Source organism: Hyperolius riggenbachi, chromosome 8 (genome assembly GCF_040937935.1).
Source record: "Hyperolius riggenbachi isolate aHypRig1 chromosome 8, aHypRig1.pri, whole genome shotgun sequence".
NCBI classification, from domain to species: Eukaryota; Metazoa; Chordata; class Amphibia; order Anura; family Hyperoliidae; genus Hyperolius; species Hyperolius riggenbachi.
The window spans coordinates 104,836,404-104,856,475 of NC_090653.1; the positions used below are offsets into that span (position 1 = coordinate 104,836,404).

A 20,072-nucleotide genomic window follows, 5' to 3' on the forward strand; every position below is an offset into this window, starting at 1 on the left:
ACAGCCCTGAAACAAGCATGCAGTAATCCAGTCTGACTTCAGTCAGGAGGACCTGATCTGTATGCTTGTTCAGGGGCTGTGGCTGAAAGTATTAGAGACACAGGATCAGCAGGAGAATCAGGCAACTGGTATTATTTTAAAAGGAGAGGCAGGGTAAACAATACAGGGCAATGCTAATTTATTCAGCACTGCACTAGCTCTATTTAAATTAGGGTTTAGACAGCCTTTATAAAAAAAAAAAAAAAATATAAGTACACCTACCGTTCACGTGCTGTCTCCCGATTCATCAAATCCACTCCTTCCTCCTTTAAAAGAAAAAAATAAAAGAACCACTGTAATGGAGTTGATTACAGTGCACAAGGAGACATGTCTAGCGAACAACATACAACATACAACATTCCCTTTATTGGGACCAACACACATCCGCAGTAACAGGCATATATCCTCAAAGTGCACAGCAGCATGGCCAAGTTCATAGCAACAAAGTTCAACAAGCATGAGAGTCCTAATGAACCACAAGGGACTTGCCTAAGCAAGAGGTCCTGCACATGTGCTTCTCCAAACCCAACTAACACCAGGTAGTAAGCCTCTGGCCGGCTTCTCCTCTAAGCAAAGGCCCAAAAACACTGACACCAAGACGTTGAGGTCGCATAACGTGCCCCTAACGCAACGCATGTTAGCTCTGAAGTTGGACGTTATATAGAGCCGCATTATGCGTCTCTCATGCATACGTGATGCATACTTTTTGATGCATACTATCGAATGAAACCGGCGCACATATATACAAACACATTACAGACCAGAGTTTTCTTTATTTTTCATGACTATGATGAACATTGTAGATTCACACTGAAGGCATCCAAACTATGAATTAACACATGTGGAAGTATAGTACATAACAAAAAGTGTGGAACAACTGAAAATATGTCATATTCTAGGTTTTTCAAAGTAGCCACCTTTTGCTTTGATTACTGCTTTGCAAACTCATCATACACACATGATTTAACTGACATTCATCTGCAGATCAAGCAATCATCCGCAGATCTGAAAATCCATCCTGGTGGATGTGATCTGCAGATGAATGTCAATTAAATCATGTGTGTATGATGATCTGCAGATCTCAGACTATCATTGCAATTTGCAGGAATGGATTTTTTTGCAGGAACAGATCTTTTGCAGATACTGATCTTTTGTGTCTGTACAGCATCTGTGTGTGCAGCATCTCGCAAAGATTTTTTTCTGATGTGGAGTTCAGCTCCATAGAAAAGACTGTGTAGAGTTTGGCTTTCATACTACATGGAAGGGGGTAAGATTGGTCTGTGATCTTTCATTTTCCAAAGACTATAGTCTGATGTGTGTATGCACCTTTAGTCTTCCTTTCCTGGGGCGGTCCGCATGTGAGCCAGTTTCTTTGTAGCGTTTAATGGTCTTTGAGACTGCACTTGGGAACACTTTCAAAGTTTTCCCAATTTTGCGGACTGACTGACCTTCATTTGTTAAAGTAATGATGGCCACTCGTTTTTCTTTACTTAGCTGCTTTTTTTCTTGCCATAATACAAATTCTAACAGTCTATTCAGTAGGACTATCGGCTGTGTATCCACCTGACTTCTCCACAACGCAACTGATGGTCCCAACCCCATTTATAAGGCAAGAAATCCCACTTATTAAACCTGACAGGGCACACCTGTGAAGTGAAAATTATTTCAGGTGACTACCTCTTGAAGTTCATCAAGAGAATGCTAAAGCTACGTACACACACACACGACAACGATAGTTCGTTGTGAACGACGAACGTTCTTTTAATTGACGAAAGAATGACCTAAGTAAAGTTACCTTTTAAAGGTGTGTAACGATCTGATCGTTTGTTAACGAACGATCTAGAACAACGTCACATACTGTTCCTGGAAGTTACATAGTTATTTGGGTTGGAAAAAAAACAAAACAAAACAAAACAGACATACATCCATCGAGTTCAACCAGAGAACAAAGTACAACACTACCCTGCTCCATAACATATCCCTGTTGATCCAGAGGAAGGCGAAAAACCCTTACAAGGCATGGTCCAATTAGCCCCAAAAGGGAAAAAAATTCCTTCCCGAATCCAGATGGCAATCAGATAAAATCCCTGGAACAACATCATTAGGCATTACCTAGTAATTGTAGCCATGGATGTCTTTCAATGCAAGGAAAGCATCTAAACCCCCTTTAAATGCAGGTATAGAGTTTGCCATAACGACTTCCTGAGGCAATGCATTCCACATCTTAATCACTCTTACTGTAAAGAACCCTTTTCTAAATAAATGGCTAAAACACTTTCCTTCATGCGCAGATCATGTCCTCTAGTCCTTTGAGAAGGCCTAGGGACAAAAAGCTCATCCGCCAAGCTTATATTAGCAAGTTCCGCCCGCACGTATGAACGGTTCAAAACGTACTTTACACTGTAAAACTAACGTTACATATATTACAAGATTTCATACTGTAGGTATGTAGGGAGAGCATTTACATAATATAGCATTAACAAAACATACAAAAATACACTCTGTCCTATTAAAATGACAATTACGGTATAATCATGTAGCAATTAACGTGTCACAGGACACAGTCATAGAACAAACGTTACATCACGAAAAGCAACTGTTGCGCTTGCGCATAAAAATGTAAGGTTCTATGGAGATATAACGAAATGCGCATGTCAAGCCTAGTACGAACAACCGTTTTCTAACGATATACTACTTTTGCACACGATCGTCGTTTAAAAAAAAATAAATCCGCCAAGGCAAATCTTTCGTTTTTAACGATCTAGCTCGTCCATCGTTTGAGTTAATGATCGTTGGATGTTTTTTTTTTAAGCGGTCGTCGTTTGAAATGATCGGGGAACGATCGTTTCAAACGACTATAGACGCATGTGTGTACGCACCTTAAGAGTGTGCAAAGCAGTAATCAAAGCAAAAGGTGGTTACTTTGAAGACCCTAGAATGACATATTTTCAGTTGTTCCACACTTTTTGGTTATGTACTATACTTCCACATGTGTAAATTCATAGTTTGGATGCCTTCAGTGTGAATCTACAATGTTCATAGTAATGAAAATAAAGAAAACCCGTTGAATGAGAAGGTGTGTCTAAACTTTTGGTCTGTACTATCTATCTATCTATCTATCTATCTATCTATCTATCTATCTATCTATCTCAAAAAATTAGCATATTGTGATAGTTATTTTCTGTACTGTACTGATAAACAGACTTTCATATACAGTGGAGGAAATAATTATTTGACCCCTCACTGATTTTGTAAGTTTGTCCAATGACAAAGAAATGAAAAGTCTCAGAACAGTATCATTTCAATGGTTAGGTTTATTTTAACAGTGGCAGATAGCACATCAAAAGGAAAATCGAAAAATAACCTTAAATAAAAGATAGCAACTGATTTGCATTTCATTGAGTGAAATAAGTTTTTGAACCCCTACCAACCATTAAGAGTTCTGGCTCCCACAGAGTGGTTAGACACTTCTACTCAATTAGTCACCCTCATTAAGGACACCTGTCTTAACTAGTCACCTGTATAAAAGACACCTGTCCACAGAATCAATCAATCAAGCAGACTCCAAACTCTCCAACATGGGAAAGACCAAAGAGCTGTCTAAAGATGTCAGAGACAAAATTGTAGACCTGCACACGGCTGGAATGGGCTACAAAACCATTAGCAAGAAGCTGTGAGAGAAGGTGACAACTGTTGGTGCGATTGTTCGAAAATGGAAGGAGCACAAAATGACCATCATGGGGCTCCACGCAAGATCTCACCTCATGGGGTGAGAAAGGTGAAAAAGCATCCTAGAACTACAAGGGAGGAGTTAGTGAATGACCTCAAATTAGCAGGGACCACAGTCACCAAGAAAACCATTGGAAACACATTACACCGCAATGAATTAAAGTCCTGCAGGGCTCGCAAGGTCCCCCTGCTCAAGAAGGCACATGTGCAGGCCCGTCTGAAGTTTGCCAATGAACACCTGAATGATTCTGTGAGTGACTGGGAGAAGGTGCTGTGGTCTGATGAGACCAAAATAGAGCTCTTTGGCATTAACTCAACTCGCTGTATTGGAGGAAGAAAAATGCTGCCTATGACCCCCAAAACACCGTCCCCACCGTCCAGCATGGGGGTGGAAACATTTTGCTTTGGGGGTGTTTTTCTGCTAAGGGCACAGGACAACTTAATCGCATTAATGGGAAAATGGACGGAGCCATGTATCGTGAAATCCTGAACGACAACCTCCTTCCCTCTGCCAGGAAACTGAAAATGGGTCGTGGATGGGTGTTCCAGCACGACAATGACCCAAAACATACAGCAAAGGCAACAAAGGAGTGGCTCAAGAAGAAGCACATTAAGGTCATGGAGTGGCCTAGTCAGTCTCCGGACCTTAATCCAATAGAAAACCTATGGAGGGAGCTCAAGCTCAGAGTTGCACAGAGACAGCCTCGAAACCTTAGGGATTTAGAGATGATCTGCAAAGAGGAGTGGACCAACATTCCTCCTAAAATGTGTGCAAACTTGGTCATCAATTACAAGAAACGTTTGACCTCTGTGCTTGCAAACAAGGGTTTTTCCACTAAGTATTAAGTCTTTTATTGATAGAGGGTTCAAAAACTTATTTCACTCAATGAAATGCAAATCAGTTGCTATCTTTTATTTAAGGTTATTTTTTCGATTTTCCTTTTGTTGTGCTATCTGCCACTGTTAAAATAAACCTACCATTGAAATGATACTGTTCTGAGACTTTTCATTTCTTTGTCATTGGACAAAGTTACAAAATCAGTGAGGGGCCAAATAATTATTTCCTCCACTGTATTTTAGATTCATTACACACAACTGAAGTAGTTCAAGCCTTTTATTGTTTTAATATTGATGATTTTGGCATACAGCTAATGAAACCCAAAATTCATATCTCAAAAAATTTGCATATTTCATCCGACCAATAAAAGAAAAGTGTTATTAAAACAAAAAAAACAAAAAAAAATCAACCTTCAAATTATGTTCAGTTATGCACTCAATACGTGGTCGGGAATCCTTTTGCAGAAATGACTGCTTCAATGCGGCGTGGCATGGAGGCAATCAGCCTGTGGCACTGCTCAGGTGTTATGGAGGCCCAGGATGCTTCGATAGCGGCCTTAAGCTCATCCAGAGTGTTGGGTCTTGCGTCTCTCAACTTTCTCTTCACAATATCCCACAGATTCTCTATGGGTTTCATGTCAGGAGAGTTGGCAGGCCAATTGAGCACAGTAATACCATGGTCAGTAAACCATTTACCAGTGGTTTTGGCACTGAGCAGGTGCCAGGTCCTGCTGAAAAATGAAATCATCTCCATAAAGCTTTTCAGCAGATGGAAGCATGAAGTGCTCCAAAATCTCCTGATAGCTAGCTGCATTGACCCTGCCCTTGATAAAACAGTGGACCAACACCAGCAGCTGACATGGCACCCCAGACCTGTGGATACTTGACACTGGACTTCAGGCATTTTGGCATTTCCCTCTCCCCAGTCTTCCTCCAGACTCTGGCACCTTGATTTCCGAATGACATGCAAAAGTTGCTTTCATCCGAAAAAAGTACTTTGGACAACTGAGCAACAGTCCAGTGCTGCTTCTCTGTAGCCCAGGTCAGGCGCTTCTTCCTCTGTTTCTGGTTCAAAAGTGGCTTGACCTGGGGAATGCGGCACCTGTAGCCCATTTCCTGCACACGCCTGTACACAGTGGCTCTGGATTTTTCTACTCCAGACTCAGTCCACTGCTTCCGCAGGTCCCGCAAGGTCTGGAATCGGTCCTTCTCCACAATCTTCCTCAGGGTCCGGTCACCTCTTCTCGTTGTGCAGCATTTTCTGCCAGACTTTTTCCTTCTCACTGAGGTGCCTTGATACAGCACTCTGGGAACAGCCTATTCGTTCAGAAATTTCTCTCTCTGTCTTACCCTCTTGCTTGAGGGTGTCAATGATGGCCTTCTGGACAGCAGTCCGGTCGGCAGTCTTACCCATGATTGCGGTTTTGAGTAATGAACCAGGCTGGGAGTTTTTAAAAGGCTCAGGAATCTTTTGCAGGTGTTTAGAGTTAATTAGTTGATTCAGATGATTAGGTTAATAGCTCGTTTAGAGAACGTTTTCAGGATATGCTAAATTTTTGAGATAGGAATTTGGGGTTTTCATGAGCTGTATGCCAAAATCATCAATATTAAAACAATAAAAAGGCTTGAACTACTTCAGTTGTGTGTAATGAATCTAAAATATATGAAAGTCTAATGTTTATCAGTACATTACAGAAAATAATGAAATGTATCACAATATGCTAATTTTTTGAGAAGGACATACATATATACACATATACACACACACACATATACATTTAATTATAGGGCACGTTCAAGGTTCCCATGTTATATTTATAGGAACCATTCACACCTGTCAGTCCATTAACGATCTAACAAAATTAGAACCTGCATGATAACTCCCCGACAGCGGATGAGTTTCCCATAGAAGCCTATGGTGGAATCATCAAACACTGTCTGCTCCCGCTGGCTGTTGGAGATCTGGCACTAGTGGGAACCGAGCCGTATAGAAAATTAGACAAGTGGTATAATCTTAAATGAAATACTAAAACTCACTGGGTATTTTAGAATACATAACATATGAAGTCTGAGCCATTTACCCATCTTTCGCCTTGTTCTGTCATGTATACAAGAGAGAATGGTTTTGAAATAAATGTAGATTGTTACCCTTTTCAGCTGATGAAGTCTGCTGCTTGGTATTCGGACTGGGGAGGACGAGGGCACCTGCACAGAACAAGAACAAATTACTGTTTTGTTTTTTTCTTTTTAGCATACAACTAATAATTAAATGTAACATGCTATAACTGCTGCTATACGAAAGTTAACATCTACCTGGGTAAAGCCATAAAATGCGCTTTTATTCCCACGTGTATAAAAATTGTGCATAAAAGGCATGTCTTTATGCACAGCATGGACCATAAAAGCACCCACCCAATTCTAAGCAGTCACTGCCACAAATCGCTCAGCAACGTGCAAGAACATTATGAAAGTCGTTCTTTTAGCAGAACCAACAAAGAAATTGACAGAAACAAATCGAGGGAGACTTCCCTTATGAGCTTACACTCTAGACAGAAGGGTGGAGACACTAGGTAAAAGGATGGCCATAGAAACTGAGGAGGCAGGGAGTCCTTTATGGCTGCCAATGCAGGTAGGTGTCTGGACAAAAAAAAAAATGTTTAAATAAAGTACCGTATAAAGAATAGAGAGTAATGACTGACTGTCCGATAATACTCATAGGACCCACCCTGTTCTTTGTATAATCACCACTTTAACGTCATATTAACTTCTTGTCCTCCCCCTCCTCCCGGGACGGGGCTCTCTCACTTTCATTACTATGTCTACCTCGTCTGTATTTTGTACCCAATGATTGTTCTTGGGGTTTGGATTATTGCTGCACCCCAAAACTTCATATTAGCTATATCTTCAATAAGTAATTTGCTGTTAAAGAGACCCAGAATTCTCCTCTGTCTCATTGGTTCACAAGTCTACAAAGTAAAACTTACTTTTTATATTTCAACATTTTCAAAGCAGATTGAATGTTTTGTTGTCGCTTCTCAGTGGTAGCCTATTATGTGTCCCTGAGTGAAAATACATGAACTATTGACCTTTTTATAACTCTCCCTGCACTCAGAAGTTGTATTCTGCCAGGAAAACATGTATGGCTGCAATTTTGTTATCAGTGAGGTTCACTATACTCCCAACAAAGTACCGACATGAGAAGCCTAAACATTAACGCTTTCAGGGCTAGTGCACACTAAGAGCGCTTCTGAGCACTTTTAAAAAAGCTAGCGCTTTGAAAAGCGCTTGGCTAATGTATTTGAATGGGATGAATCACACCAGAGCAATGGGATTTTCTCCCAAACGCGGGTCCTGCAGCATTTCTGCTGATTTCTGAGGCAATTCAGCTTTAATGTTAAGTATAGGAAAGTGAATCTAACGCAGCTACGGTGCTTGAAGCAGCCCAACTGGGCTCCTATGAAGCATTAACCCAACTCCTTTACAGGGGCCTTCAAGCTCCATATCCCTTAACCACATCAATGAAAACGGTCATTAACCACTTCAGGACCACAGTCTTTTCGCCACTGCAGCTTTCACGGTTTATTGCTCGGTCATACAACCTACCACCTAAATGAATTTTACCTCCTTTTCTTGTCACTAATACAGCTTTCTTTTGCTGCTATTTGATTGCTGCTGCGAGTTTTAGTTTTTATTATATTCATCAAAAAAGACATGAATTTTGGCAAAAAAATGACTTTTTTAACTTGCTGTGCTGACATTTTTCAAATAAAGTAAAATTTCCTATACATTTGAGCGCGAAAGTTATTCTGCTACATGTCTTTGATAAAAAAAAAACCATTCAGTGTATATTTATTGGATTGGGTAAAAGTTATAGCGTTTACAAACTATGGTGCCAAAAGTGAATTTTCCCATTTTCAAGCATCTCTGACTTTTCTGCGCACCTGTCAGGTTTCATGAGGGGCTAAAATTCCAGGATAGTACAAATACCCCCCAAATGACCCCATTTTGGAAAGAAGACATCCCAAAGTATTCAGTGAGAGGCATGGTGAGTTCATAGAAGATTTTATTTTTTGTCACAAGTTAGCGGAAAATGACACTTTGACAAAAAATAGAAAAAAAAAAAAAGTTTCCATTTCTTCTAACTTGCGACAAAAAAAAAATGAAATCTGCCACGGACTCACTATTGTTCCTCTCTGAATACCTTGAAGTGTCTACTTTCCAAAATGGGGTCATTTGTGGGGTGTGTTCACTGTCCTGGCATTTTGGAGGGTGCCTAATTGTAAGCACCCCTGTAAAGCCTAAAGATGCTCATTGGACTTTTGGCCCCTTAGCGCAGTTAGGCTGCAAAAAAGTGCCACACATGTGGTATTGCCGTACTCAGGAGAAGTAGTATAATGTGTTTTGGGGTGTATTTTTACACATACCCATGCTGGGTGGGAGAAATATCTCCGTAAATGACAATTGTTTTATTTTTTTTTTTACACACAATTGTCTATTTATAGAGATATTTCTCCCACTCAGCATGGGTATGTGGAAAAATACACCCCAAAACACATTATACTACTTCTCCTGAGTACGGCGATACCACATGTGTGGCACTTTTTTGCACCCTAACTGCGCTAAGGGGCCCAAAGTTCAATGAGTACCTTTAGGATTTCACAGGTCATTTTGAGAAATTTCGTTTCAAGACTACTCCTCACGCTTTAGGGCCCCTAAAATGCCAGGACAGTATAGGAACCCCACAAATTACCCCATTTTAGAAAGAAGACACCCCAAGGTATTCCGTTAGGAGGATGGTGAGTTCATAGAAGATTTTTTTTTTTGTCACAAGTTAGCGGAAATTGATTTTAATTGTTTTTTTTTCACAAAGTGTCATTTTCCGCTAACTTGTTACAAAAAATAAAATCTTCTATGAACTCACCATACTCCTAACGGAATACCTTGGGGTGTCTTCTTTCTAAAATGGGGTCATTTGTGGGGTTCCTATACTGCCCTGGCATTTTAGGGGCCCTAAACCGTGAGGAGTAGTCTTGAAACCAAATGTCGCAAAATGACCTGTGAAATCCTAAAGGTACTCATTGGACTTTGGGCCCCTTAGCACAGTTAGGCTGCAAAAAAGTGTCACACATGTGGTATCGCCGTACTCAGAAGAAGTAGTATAATGTGTTTTGTGGTGTATTTTTACATATAACCATGCTGGGTGGGAGAAATATCTCTGTAAATGACACATTTTTGATTTTTTTTACACACAATTGTCCATTTACAGAGAGATTTCTCCCACCCAGCATGGGTATGTGTAAAAATACACCACAAAACACATTATACTACTTCTCCTGAGTATGGCGATACCACGTGTGACACTTTTTTGCAGCCTAGGTGCGCTAAGGGGCCCAACGTCCTATTCACAGGTCATTTTGAGGCATTTGTTTTCTAGACTACTCCTCACGGTTTAGGGCCCCTAAAATGCCAGGGCAGTATAGGAACCCCACAAGTGACCCCATTTTAGAAAGAAGACACCCCAAGGTATTCCGTTAGCGGTATGGTGAGTTCATAGAAGATTTTATTTTTTGTCACAAGTTAGTGAAAAATGACACTTTGTGAAAAAAACAATAAAAATCCAATTTCCACTAACTTTTGACAAAAAATAAAATCTTCTATGAACTCATCATACACCTAACAGAATACCTTGGGGTGTCTTCTTTCTAAAATGGGGTCACTTGTGGGGTTCCTATACTGCCCTGGCATTTTACGGGCCCAAAACTGTGAGTAGTCTGGAAACCAAATTTCTCAAAATGACTGATCAGGGGTATAAGCATCTGCAAATTTTGATGACAGGTGGTCTATGAGGGGGCAAATTTTGTGGAACCGGTCATAAGCAGGGTGGCCTCTTAGATGACAGGATGTTTTGGGCCTGATCTGATGGATAGGAGTGCTAGGGGGGTGACAGGAGGTGATTGATGGGTGTCTCAGGGGGCGGTTAGAGGGGAAAATAGATGCAATCAATGCACTGGGGAGGTGATCGGAAGGGGGTCTGAGGAGGATCTGAGGGTTTGGCCGAGTGATCAGGAGCCCACACGGGGCAAATTAGGGCCTGATCTGATGGGTAGGTGTGCTAGGGGGTGACAGGAGGTGATTGATGGGTGTCTCAAGGTGTGATTAGAGGGGGAAAATAGATGCAAGCAATGCACTAGCGAGGTGATCAGGGCTGGGGTCTGAGGACGTTCTGAGGTGTGGGCGGGTGATTGGGTGCCCGCAAGGGGCAGATTAGGGTCTAATCTGATGGGTAACCGTGACAGATGGTGATAGGGGGTGATTGATGGGTAATTAGTGGGTGTTTAGAGGAGAGAAGAGATGTAAACACTGCACTTGGGAGGTGATCTGATGTCGGATCTGCGGGCGATCTATTGGTGTGGGTGGGTGATCAGATTGCCCGCAAGGGGCAGGTTAGGGGCTGATTGATGGGTGGCAGTGACAGGGGGTGATTGATGGGTGGCAGTGACAGGGGGTGATTGATAGGTGATTGACAGGTGATCAGTGGGTTATTACAGGGAATAACAGATGTAAATATTGCACTGGCGAATTGATAAAGGGGGGTCTGAGGGCAATCTGAGCGTGTGGGCGGGTGATTGGGTGCCCGCAAGGGGCAGATTAGGGTCTAATCTGATGGGTAACAGTGACAGGTGGTGATAGGGGGTGATTGATGGGTAATTAGTGGGTGTTTAGAGGAGAGAATAGATGTAAACGATGGATTTGGGAGGTGATCTGATGTCGGATCTGCGGGCGATCTATTGGTATGGGTGGGTGATCAGATTGCCCGCAAGGGGCAGGTTAGGGGCTGATTGATGGGTGGCAGTGACAGGGGGTGATTGATGGGTGGCAGTGACAGGGGGTGATTGATAGGTGATTGACAGGTGATCAGTGGGTTATTACAGGGAATAACAGATGTAAATATTGCACTGGCGAATTGATAAAGGGGGGTCTGAGGGCAATCTGAGCGTGTGGGCGGGTGATTGGGTGCCCGCAAGGGGTAGATTAGGGTCTAATCTGATGGGTAACAGTGACAGGTGGTGATAGGGGGTGATTGATGGGTAATTAGTGGGTGTTTAGAGGAGAGAAGAGATGTAAACACTGCACTTGGGAGGTGATCTGATGTCGAATCTGCGGGCGATCTATTGGTGTGGGTGGGTGATCAGATTGCCCGCAAGGGGCAGGTTAGGGGCTGATTGATGGGTAGCAGTGACAGGGGGTGATTGACGGGTGATTGACAGGTGATCAGGGGGGATAGATGCATACAGTACACGGGGGGAGAGGGGGGTCTGGGGAGAATCTGAGGGGTGGGGGTGATCAGGAGGGGGCAGTGGGCAGGGGGGGGGATAAAAAAAAAATAGCGTTGACAGATAGTGACAGGGAGTGATTGATGGGTGATTAGGGGGGTGACTGGGTGCAAACAGTGGTCTGGGGGGTGGGCAGGGGGGGGGGGGGGGGGGGTCTGAGGGGTGCTGTGGGCGATCAGGGGGCAGGGGGGGGGGGAATCTGGTACATACATGGGACACCCCCTCCTCCAAAACTTTTTCACCCAAAACCCCATTGTGGAACAATCCTACTCAGAAACTTCTACACTATACCCAATCCTATAATCTGGATCTCCAAAGGTGTCAGCCACATATCCCACATTGTTGTATCTGGATCTCTTGCAACATTTGACCAGTTGAAAGATAGCTATAACCTTCCTAACTCCCACTTCAGATTTCTGCAGCTGCGCCATGCCTACCAGGCCCAGTTCGGATCTCCTCCTCCTCGCATTCGCTCGTCTGAAGTTGAAGATACCCTCCTAACCAATGAGCTAACTAAGGCTTTATCCTCAATCTATAAGAACATTATACTTATTACGGAACCCCACGTTTCAGTATTCAAGCCCCCCTGGATGGACATTGCACCACTTATTGATGAAGAATGGGAGGACGCCTGGATCATACCATTTCAACACCTAATTGCCACCAGGGATAGACATATTCAGTTTAAAGTACTGCACAGAGCGTACCTAACACCAGCTAAGCTGGCCAAATTCAAAACACACAGTAATGCCTGTTGGCGCTGTGACGACCCCCAGGCGGACTTCGATCATATCTTTTGGAGCTGCCCTAAAATTGCTCCCATCTGGGCCAGTGTATGCGATTTCATAACACACTTCTCGCACACCCCAGTCAAACCGGACCTTATGTGGTGCCGCTTAGGTCTAACCTCCTCGCTTGCTCCCAGGACCGCCCAAAGAACCCTACTTGGACTTACCCTCTTCTATTACCGGAAGGCTATTGTTCTCAACTGAAAGGCTACAGAACCTCCATCCATTCAATAGTGGAAATCCTTAATAAACAACTCTTTACCTCTTTACAAAGCCGCATACACGGCCAGAGGCTGTCCACAAAAATTCAAGAAAGTTTGGAAGCCTTTGGAAGACAGATTAAGTGGAATCCAACTGAATATTTCCACCTGGATCAAGTTCTATATGATATTCATATTGGCCAATGTTTGGCCTTGGTGGGTGGGGGGTGGTGGATCGGGGTGGGGGGAGTGAGGGTGGTGTTGGTCTTTCTCTTTTGGGACAGGCTTGTCCCACAATGTGTTGTGTTATTTTTGTGTGTTACGGATGCCCTCTCGCCTGCACGCGTTGGAGGTTGCACCTGAGTTTGTTCACCTTTTTTCAAAAAACAAAAAGAATTTAAAAAAAAAAAAAAAACAGAGTATAGGAAAGTAGAAAATCCCTCTGAAAAAGCACTAGATCACAGCGTTCCAAGCATTTTGGTTACGGAAGCTATTCAGTTCCAGCTCTACTGTAACAAAAAAAAAAAAACAAGCAAAAAAAAAAAAAAAAAAAAAACAACCTACACCAAAAACGCTCCAAAAATCGCTAGGCATGATAAGAAAATCGCTAGGCACATGCCTAGAATCGCTCTGAAAAATCACTTCAAAAGCGCTGAGCGTTTACGATTACACTAGTGCTTTTTGGTGTGCACTGGCCCTCAGGCAGCAAAATAAAACATGTAAAATAGCCTGGTTGTTAATGTTTTGCGCTCTACATACACCTGTTTTAGCTCATCTCACATGCCGCCTCAGATACACTTTAACATCACAAAACACGCAGAGCTTCATAGCAGTGATCAAAGTGGACAAAATGTGAAAAAAAAAAAAAAAAAACGGTTTATCAGTAAATGCCCATACAATACAGCTTGCTACAAATCTTGAAATATAAAGAGACAATTTAATAAGGATTGTTTTTTCTTAGGAAAATGAAGGTACACTTCAATAACTACATCAGGACTTGTAAAACAAATCAGTTGGAATTGCTTAACAGGGGTGCCACCCCATCTAACCACTTGATCAATTAAAGATTTGTAAGAAAACAGAAAGTACCCTAGTATCAGTGAAGATCTATCAAAGCAAATTCTGGCTTCAGTAAACCTAAAGGGGCCCATACTCTGGTCGATTTTTATCCATCGATCGATCGATCGATTCTATGGAATCTATCGATGGGAAATCTATTCTATCAAATCTATTGATTTATTTCCAGTGATTTCAATGGATTTGATCTGACATGATGCAAAATCTAGGTCGATCTGCTGCTAGCAGCAGATTGATGGCCCATAGAGTTGCAATGGATCTAATGGTCCAATAATGCATTTAGATATACCGGTATTTCCAATAGATTTCATTCTGAAATCTATTGGAAATCTGTTCCTAGTGTGTGGCACACATCAGATAGATTCCTGCCAGATTCGACTTGACAGGCACCTGCCAGAAATCTGATAGTCAAATCTGCTGCAATCTATAAGTGTATGGCCACCTTAAGATGATTACTGCCCAGAGCAGGAGATTTAAGGTAGCCATACACTGGTCGCTGTGCCATTAGATCGACCAGCTGACAGATCCCTATCTGATCGAATCTGATCAGAGAGGGATCGTATGGCTGCCTTTACTGCAAACAGATTGTGAATCGATTTCAGCCTGAAACCGATTCACCATCTGCTGAGCTGCTCCTGCCGCCTGTCCCCCCCCCCCCCCCCCCCCGTATACATTACCTGATGCTCTCTCCGGGTCCTCTTCTCCACATTGCACGGCTCTGTTCCGGATCCATTACGGCGCCGGAACAGAGCCGGAACAGAGCCGTGCAGCACGGAGAAGACGCCCGGGAGCCAGCCTCAGGTAATGTATACCTGATCGGATCGGCCGCCGCTAGCGACGCGCACTTTACCGGCAGGCGATCGAGGGTAATTTCCCGCACGGCGCGATCGACGGACCGATCCGATTCCGGGAGGGAATCGGATCGGCGGCTGCGTTTACCGCGAACGATTGGCAGCAGATTCGATCCCAGGATCGAATCTGCTGTCGAAACGGCCGGGAATCGAGCCAGTGTATGGCTGCCTTTAGTCTTCTCAGGGGCAGGCAAGTGCTAATGCAGGAACATGGGGATTCAGCTCTCACTAATCACTGCAGCCTAGCCACTACTAACAGCCCCAATCAGGCTAAAGGTGGACACACACACACACACACACACACACACACACACACACGTAATATCTGTTCAAATCAAGAATAGCAATCAATATTTCTGATCAGGTTAAAAACGAACCTACAGTCCCCATCTCATTCATTAACCGGGGACTACCTGTACTGATAAACCTGTTTCCTTACCACGTTCTGGCGGTTCACGATGGTGGTGCTGTTTCTGCGCGCTCTAACCGAGTAAGGCTGAAACACCTGTGAATGATCACTGCAGAAAAAAAAACATATATTATACTACTCTAGTTAAAGTGGACCCAAATTAAAAATACCAGATTTCAGAAATAAAATCTATTTTCTAAATGATAATAAATAGCAGCCTTTTCAGCTGCTAAATGACAAATATAAAATATTTCACATTTATTGGAGGAACCCCTCCCTTCCTTTCATATTGCCAGGACAGAATCCGGCAAACTGGTGGAGTAGGAGGTGTCCGGCAAAGGAGGAATTGCTAATGGCTGCCACCTGTATAACCCTAGTTATGTAGGGCAGATTCGACCAAGAGACAAATCTCTCTCTAATCGAATCTGATAAGAGAGAGATCTGTCGGCTGCCCATACACCGCAGGCCGATTCTCGATCAATGTCATGCTGAAATCGATCCAGAATCGGCCTTGTGACGTCAGCACGCCCTTACTAGGAAACCACATGGGGATTGCGTGTATGGAGAAGGGAATGCGCCCGAAGCAGCGGAGGGACAAGCAGAGGCCGCGGACAGGTAACGCATCTTTTACACGGGGCACATTTACATTAAGGGGGACAGCGCAGGGGGTTTTGTCATGCTCGACGATCGTCAGGAAATTGCACGCCGCTACCTCCACGCACCTGATCAAGCAACATCTTGCAGCATGCATGATCAAGAATGTGACCAATTTTCATCCCTAAATCGGTCGGGCATGCACTTGGCGGCACTGATTTTCATCCAATTCGATTAGAATTATCAAATTATATGGTCAATCGGCTGCCAGTTTAACTGTGCAAAGGAGGCGGAGCTGTGATTAATCCTATGGCTTGATAACTGCCAAAGCTTGATTAATCCTACGGCTTGATAACTGCCAAAGCTTGACTGACAGGCCTGAGGACTAACAGAGGGCTAGACTAAGTTGCTCACAATCTGATCCTTGTAGTCGGCCCGCACAGCTGAAGACGTAGGCAGAAGAAGAGAGGGAGCCATCGGGAGTGTTGAGAGCCGCTGCTACTGTGCACAGAGCGGCGAGCTGTGACTGCACACAGTGCATAGCAGGAGAAGGACTGGATTGGACTGTTACTGGCTGCACAGCGGGAGAGAGCCGCAACCTTCAAAACCGCAGCTTTGACGATTACGTGATCGTCTTCTCCGAAATCGCAATTTCAATCTTAAGACAATAAGATTGTTTAGCCCTAGTATAGAGGGTTTCAAAGTAAAGTCTGGTTTTCATTGGCAAATAATTGGCTAATTTTACCACCTCCATACAAGGCTGTGGAGTCGAGGAGTCAGAACAATTTTTGGGTACCTGGAGTCAGAGGTTTCATAAACTGAGGAGTCTGAGCTGGATGATCTTTGTATCAATTCCACTGCCCTGCTTCTATGTACTATGAGAGCTTACCTGCACAATCTGTTAATAGTATTCAAAATCTGTCTTGTATAACATGGAGGTGGTAAAATTAGTTTCTCAAAATTGTATGCGTGTACCAGGCAAAAGGCTCATACACACACGCAAGTTAATGCACAACCAACTTCACAACATGATCAGCCGCACAACTTGTTTACATGACAAGTACATACACACGCCCTGATCAACTAAACAACTCATTTAAATATATGAATACTGTGTGCGCCCCAACAAGTCCACATTCAAAAACAAGTTGCTCAAACTACTTGTACACGTGGCCAATCTGCACAATAGTTGGGCAGGTTGACCCTCCGGTTGGATTGGGCGTACCGCCTGTTATCAGTTGGATGTTTTGTCTTTTGCCAGAGTAGAGTACACACGCCCAACTATCTTCCAACAGACCAAGTTTAGATGATTTTTGGGCAGAATAACTGCATGTGTGAATAAGCCTAAGGAGGGCTGGAGATTCAATAGAGAGACAAGTGTAACCACCAACAGGCATAGTTGTTTCAAAGTGCATTTATTTTCTCCACAAAAATTGGATTTACCCCTTAAAGCCTACCAGTTTACAAAAATAACTGACAGACTTTGCTGCACTGTTCTAGCTTCTTTGAAAAATAATTGCTTGTCGATCTCAGGTCTTCTTACTATCCAGACAACCAACAGTGTAGGAAAGTGTCGGATGTCATCCTCCAAACTCTATGTTGGCATGGTCATATGGGGAGGGTGTAGTGCCCGCTTCACCAAGAACTTATCAGGTCTCAGCAGAAAGCCACCTGTATCAGCCAAACTACTATTTGGAGTGGGTGGAACACAAACTAAACTTTGAGAAAACTGCATCATTGAACTCTAGAAGTCTGTTACAATTTAAAAGTTGTTTTTTTTTTACAGTGTTACTTGGTAGCTTGATTAATCAGTCATAAGAAAATTATAAGCTTTCCAAATTGAACTAATCAGCCCCTGCTTAGTCCAGTTCATTTAGGGCAAAAAAATTGAAGACAAAGTTTGAGCTTATCTCTTGTGTACTTAAACAATTGCAGATAATACTGCCCAGCTAATCAGGACCTCATTGCATGCTCACAGTGTAATGTGCCAAAACAGATCATTTCATTGCATGATGCATCACTATCTTTAAATTAAAACTGTTCCTTAAAAGGTCCGTACACACGCCGGACTAGAGGCAACGACGGGTCCGCCGTCACCTCCCGCTGGGTGGGTGTTCCTGCAACAGTCCGGCGTGTGTACAGTCTGTCGGCGGACTAATACGGCTGTTTCTGAGCGATCCGCCGGGTGGATCACTCAGAAACAGCCGTATCAGTCTGCAGACAGACTGTACACACGCCGGACTGTCGCTGGTACGCCCACCCAGCGGGAGGTGACGGCGGACCCGTCGTTGCCTCTAGTCCGGCGTGCTGGTTCAGACGGACGTTTGCAGAGCGTTTACAGCCAGCGTTCAGGGCTTGGTGTTAAACGCTCCCATTCAAGTGAATGGGAGCGTTTGTACCAAGCTTTCAAGCGCGTTTACACAAACGCGGCGTTTGGGTCCCGATTTTCCCTGGCGTTCAAGGAGCCCCTGGAAGCTACATGTAGCTTCCAGGGGAGGTTAACCGCGACGGCTAATGTCCCCCTAGGGGAAGAAAAAACGCGACCGCATCCAAACGCACACAAACGCTGCTGAACGCGACGCCAGCAAACGCAACGCCTCCAAACGTCCGTCTGAACCAGCCCTAAGGACCTTAAACTGGGAATACATGGTTTGTTTCTGCCATGCCTTTTTTGCAGTTGATTTTCTTATCTTCCGCTTGTTTTTCTTATCTTTTTCCATTCACTTCTATCAGAAAACGAGCAGCCAAAGAATGGAAGGGAGATCGGACATATCGGAAATTATCTATTGAACCATCTAATCAGCTAAAAAACGAACCGTGTATTCACAGCATTAAAATACAAAGGCAACATGATAAAAGAAAAATAAGCCAAAAGAATAAAAATGGAACATACAGTGCACATTTCCAGAGAACACTGCCGAACGGAAAGTCCTTGTAACTGGTCACGATCACCTCCTAGGGAAGCTTCAGTACAGCTATACATGTAGCCTGCCATCTGTTCGCATGGCATGGCATGGCACTTGTAGATCCACAATCCCAGCCTGGGCACTATCTGCGTAATGTTTATATGTTCTCCCCATTTCTGCGTTGGTTTCCTCCAGGCACTCCGCCTCCCTCCCACATCCCAAAAACATACATATAAGTTGGCACTAGTCTGAGTTTAATGCCTTACCACTAAAATTGGTCCTAGACTATGATGAACATATGAATATAAAAGGGATTAGATGTGAGCCCCTCTGAGGGACATAAATCTGTACAGCTCTGCAGAAGATGTGGACACTATATAAATACTAAAATGATATAACAGTAATAATCAACAGCTGGAGAGACCAATGTTGTTTCTATGTCCAGTCTGCATGCAGCCCATACATAGTTACTCCAGTCACTACCGTAGTGATCCCCCATACAATGAGGGCCCCCCCGACCCAGCTACCCCCATTCAATGCTGCACCGAGTCTCACCTGAGACCATTTATATGGGGGGCACTATTGGACCTCCTCAGGCTGCCATCACTTGGGATCTCCACGTCCAGCTCCATTTTCTCTTGAGCCATGATTGTAGCGATGCTCTCCCCCCTCAGCGACTCATTGTCCTCCCCGATACAGGCCCGTGTGGAAGCGCTGCGAACTCAGGGCTCCATGATCGGGAGGTGGAAGACAATCGGTGCTGGGCTGCAGCCCCCCGCACTGTGTGAGGCCGAGGAGGCCCCGGGACAGCTCAGGCCCAGAACAAGCAGTACAGCCCTCTCTAGACTGAGAATGTGCAACACGCATGCGCACTCCTGCCGCCAGTGAGTGCAGCGAGAGCCGGTGTAATGTCAGAATAGGCAGCCCGGAAGCAGCCTTCCTCAGTGAGTATCGCGCATGCTCAGTGGGAAGTTAGACATTACCTGAAATATCCCCGCTTCTGCACTATGTACACTCCCGAAATTTTCAGGGGAGGGAGGGGACCCCCAGACCCCCCTCTGTGTCGAATTGCAGCCCCTGAGCTCCGCTAGTTCCCGAGATAGGTTTGCTGCAATCAGTCTCGGGAACCAGTGGGGCTCGGGGGCTGCAATTCGGCACAGAGCTAGATCTGGGGGTTACCTCCCTCCCCTGAAAATTTCGAGAGTGTACCTGGTGAGGAAGCTGAGATATTTAGGACGTTTTACGTGGCTGCACAATTTAATGGGACGCAGGCTCCTACGGCGCATGCGGGGCTGCCCAATCTGCGGA

General features: G+C 44.0%; 1 protein-coding gene across 1 annotated transcript in view; it reads right to left on the reverse strand.

Annotated features, from left to right (window-relative positions):
* LOC137527386 (PPP2R1A-PPP2R2A-interacting phosphatase regulator 1-like) overlaps positions 1-19,670 on the reverse strand; it is a 35,700-nt gene extending 16,030 nt beyond the window's left edge. Inside the window, exons 1-4 of the mRNA XM_068247899.1 lie at positions 19,320-19,670; positions 15,295-15,373; positions 6,754-6,810; positions 262-305 (exon numbers count right to left, since the gene is read on the reverse strand). Coding sequence (XP_068104000.1) covers positions 262-305; positions 6,754-6,810; positions 15,295-15,373; positions 19,320-19,411 — 272 coding nt within the window. The 5' untranslated portion in view covers positions 19,412-19,670. The remainder of the gene's footprint in view (positions 1-261; positions 306-6,753; positions 6,811-15,294; positions 15,374-19,319) is intronic.
* Between the last annotated feature and the right edge of the window lie 402 nt (positions 19,671-20,072).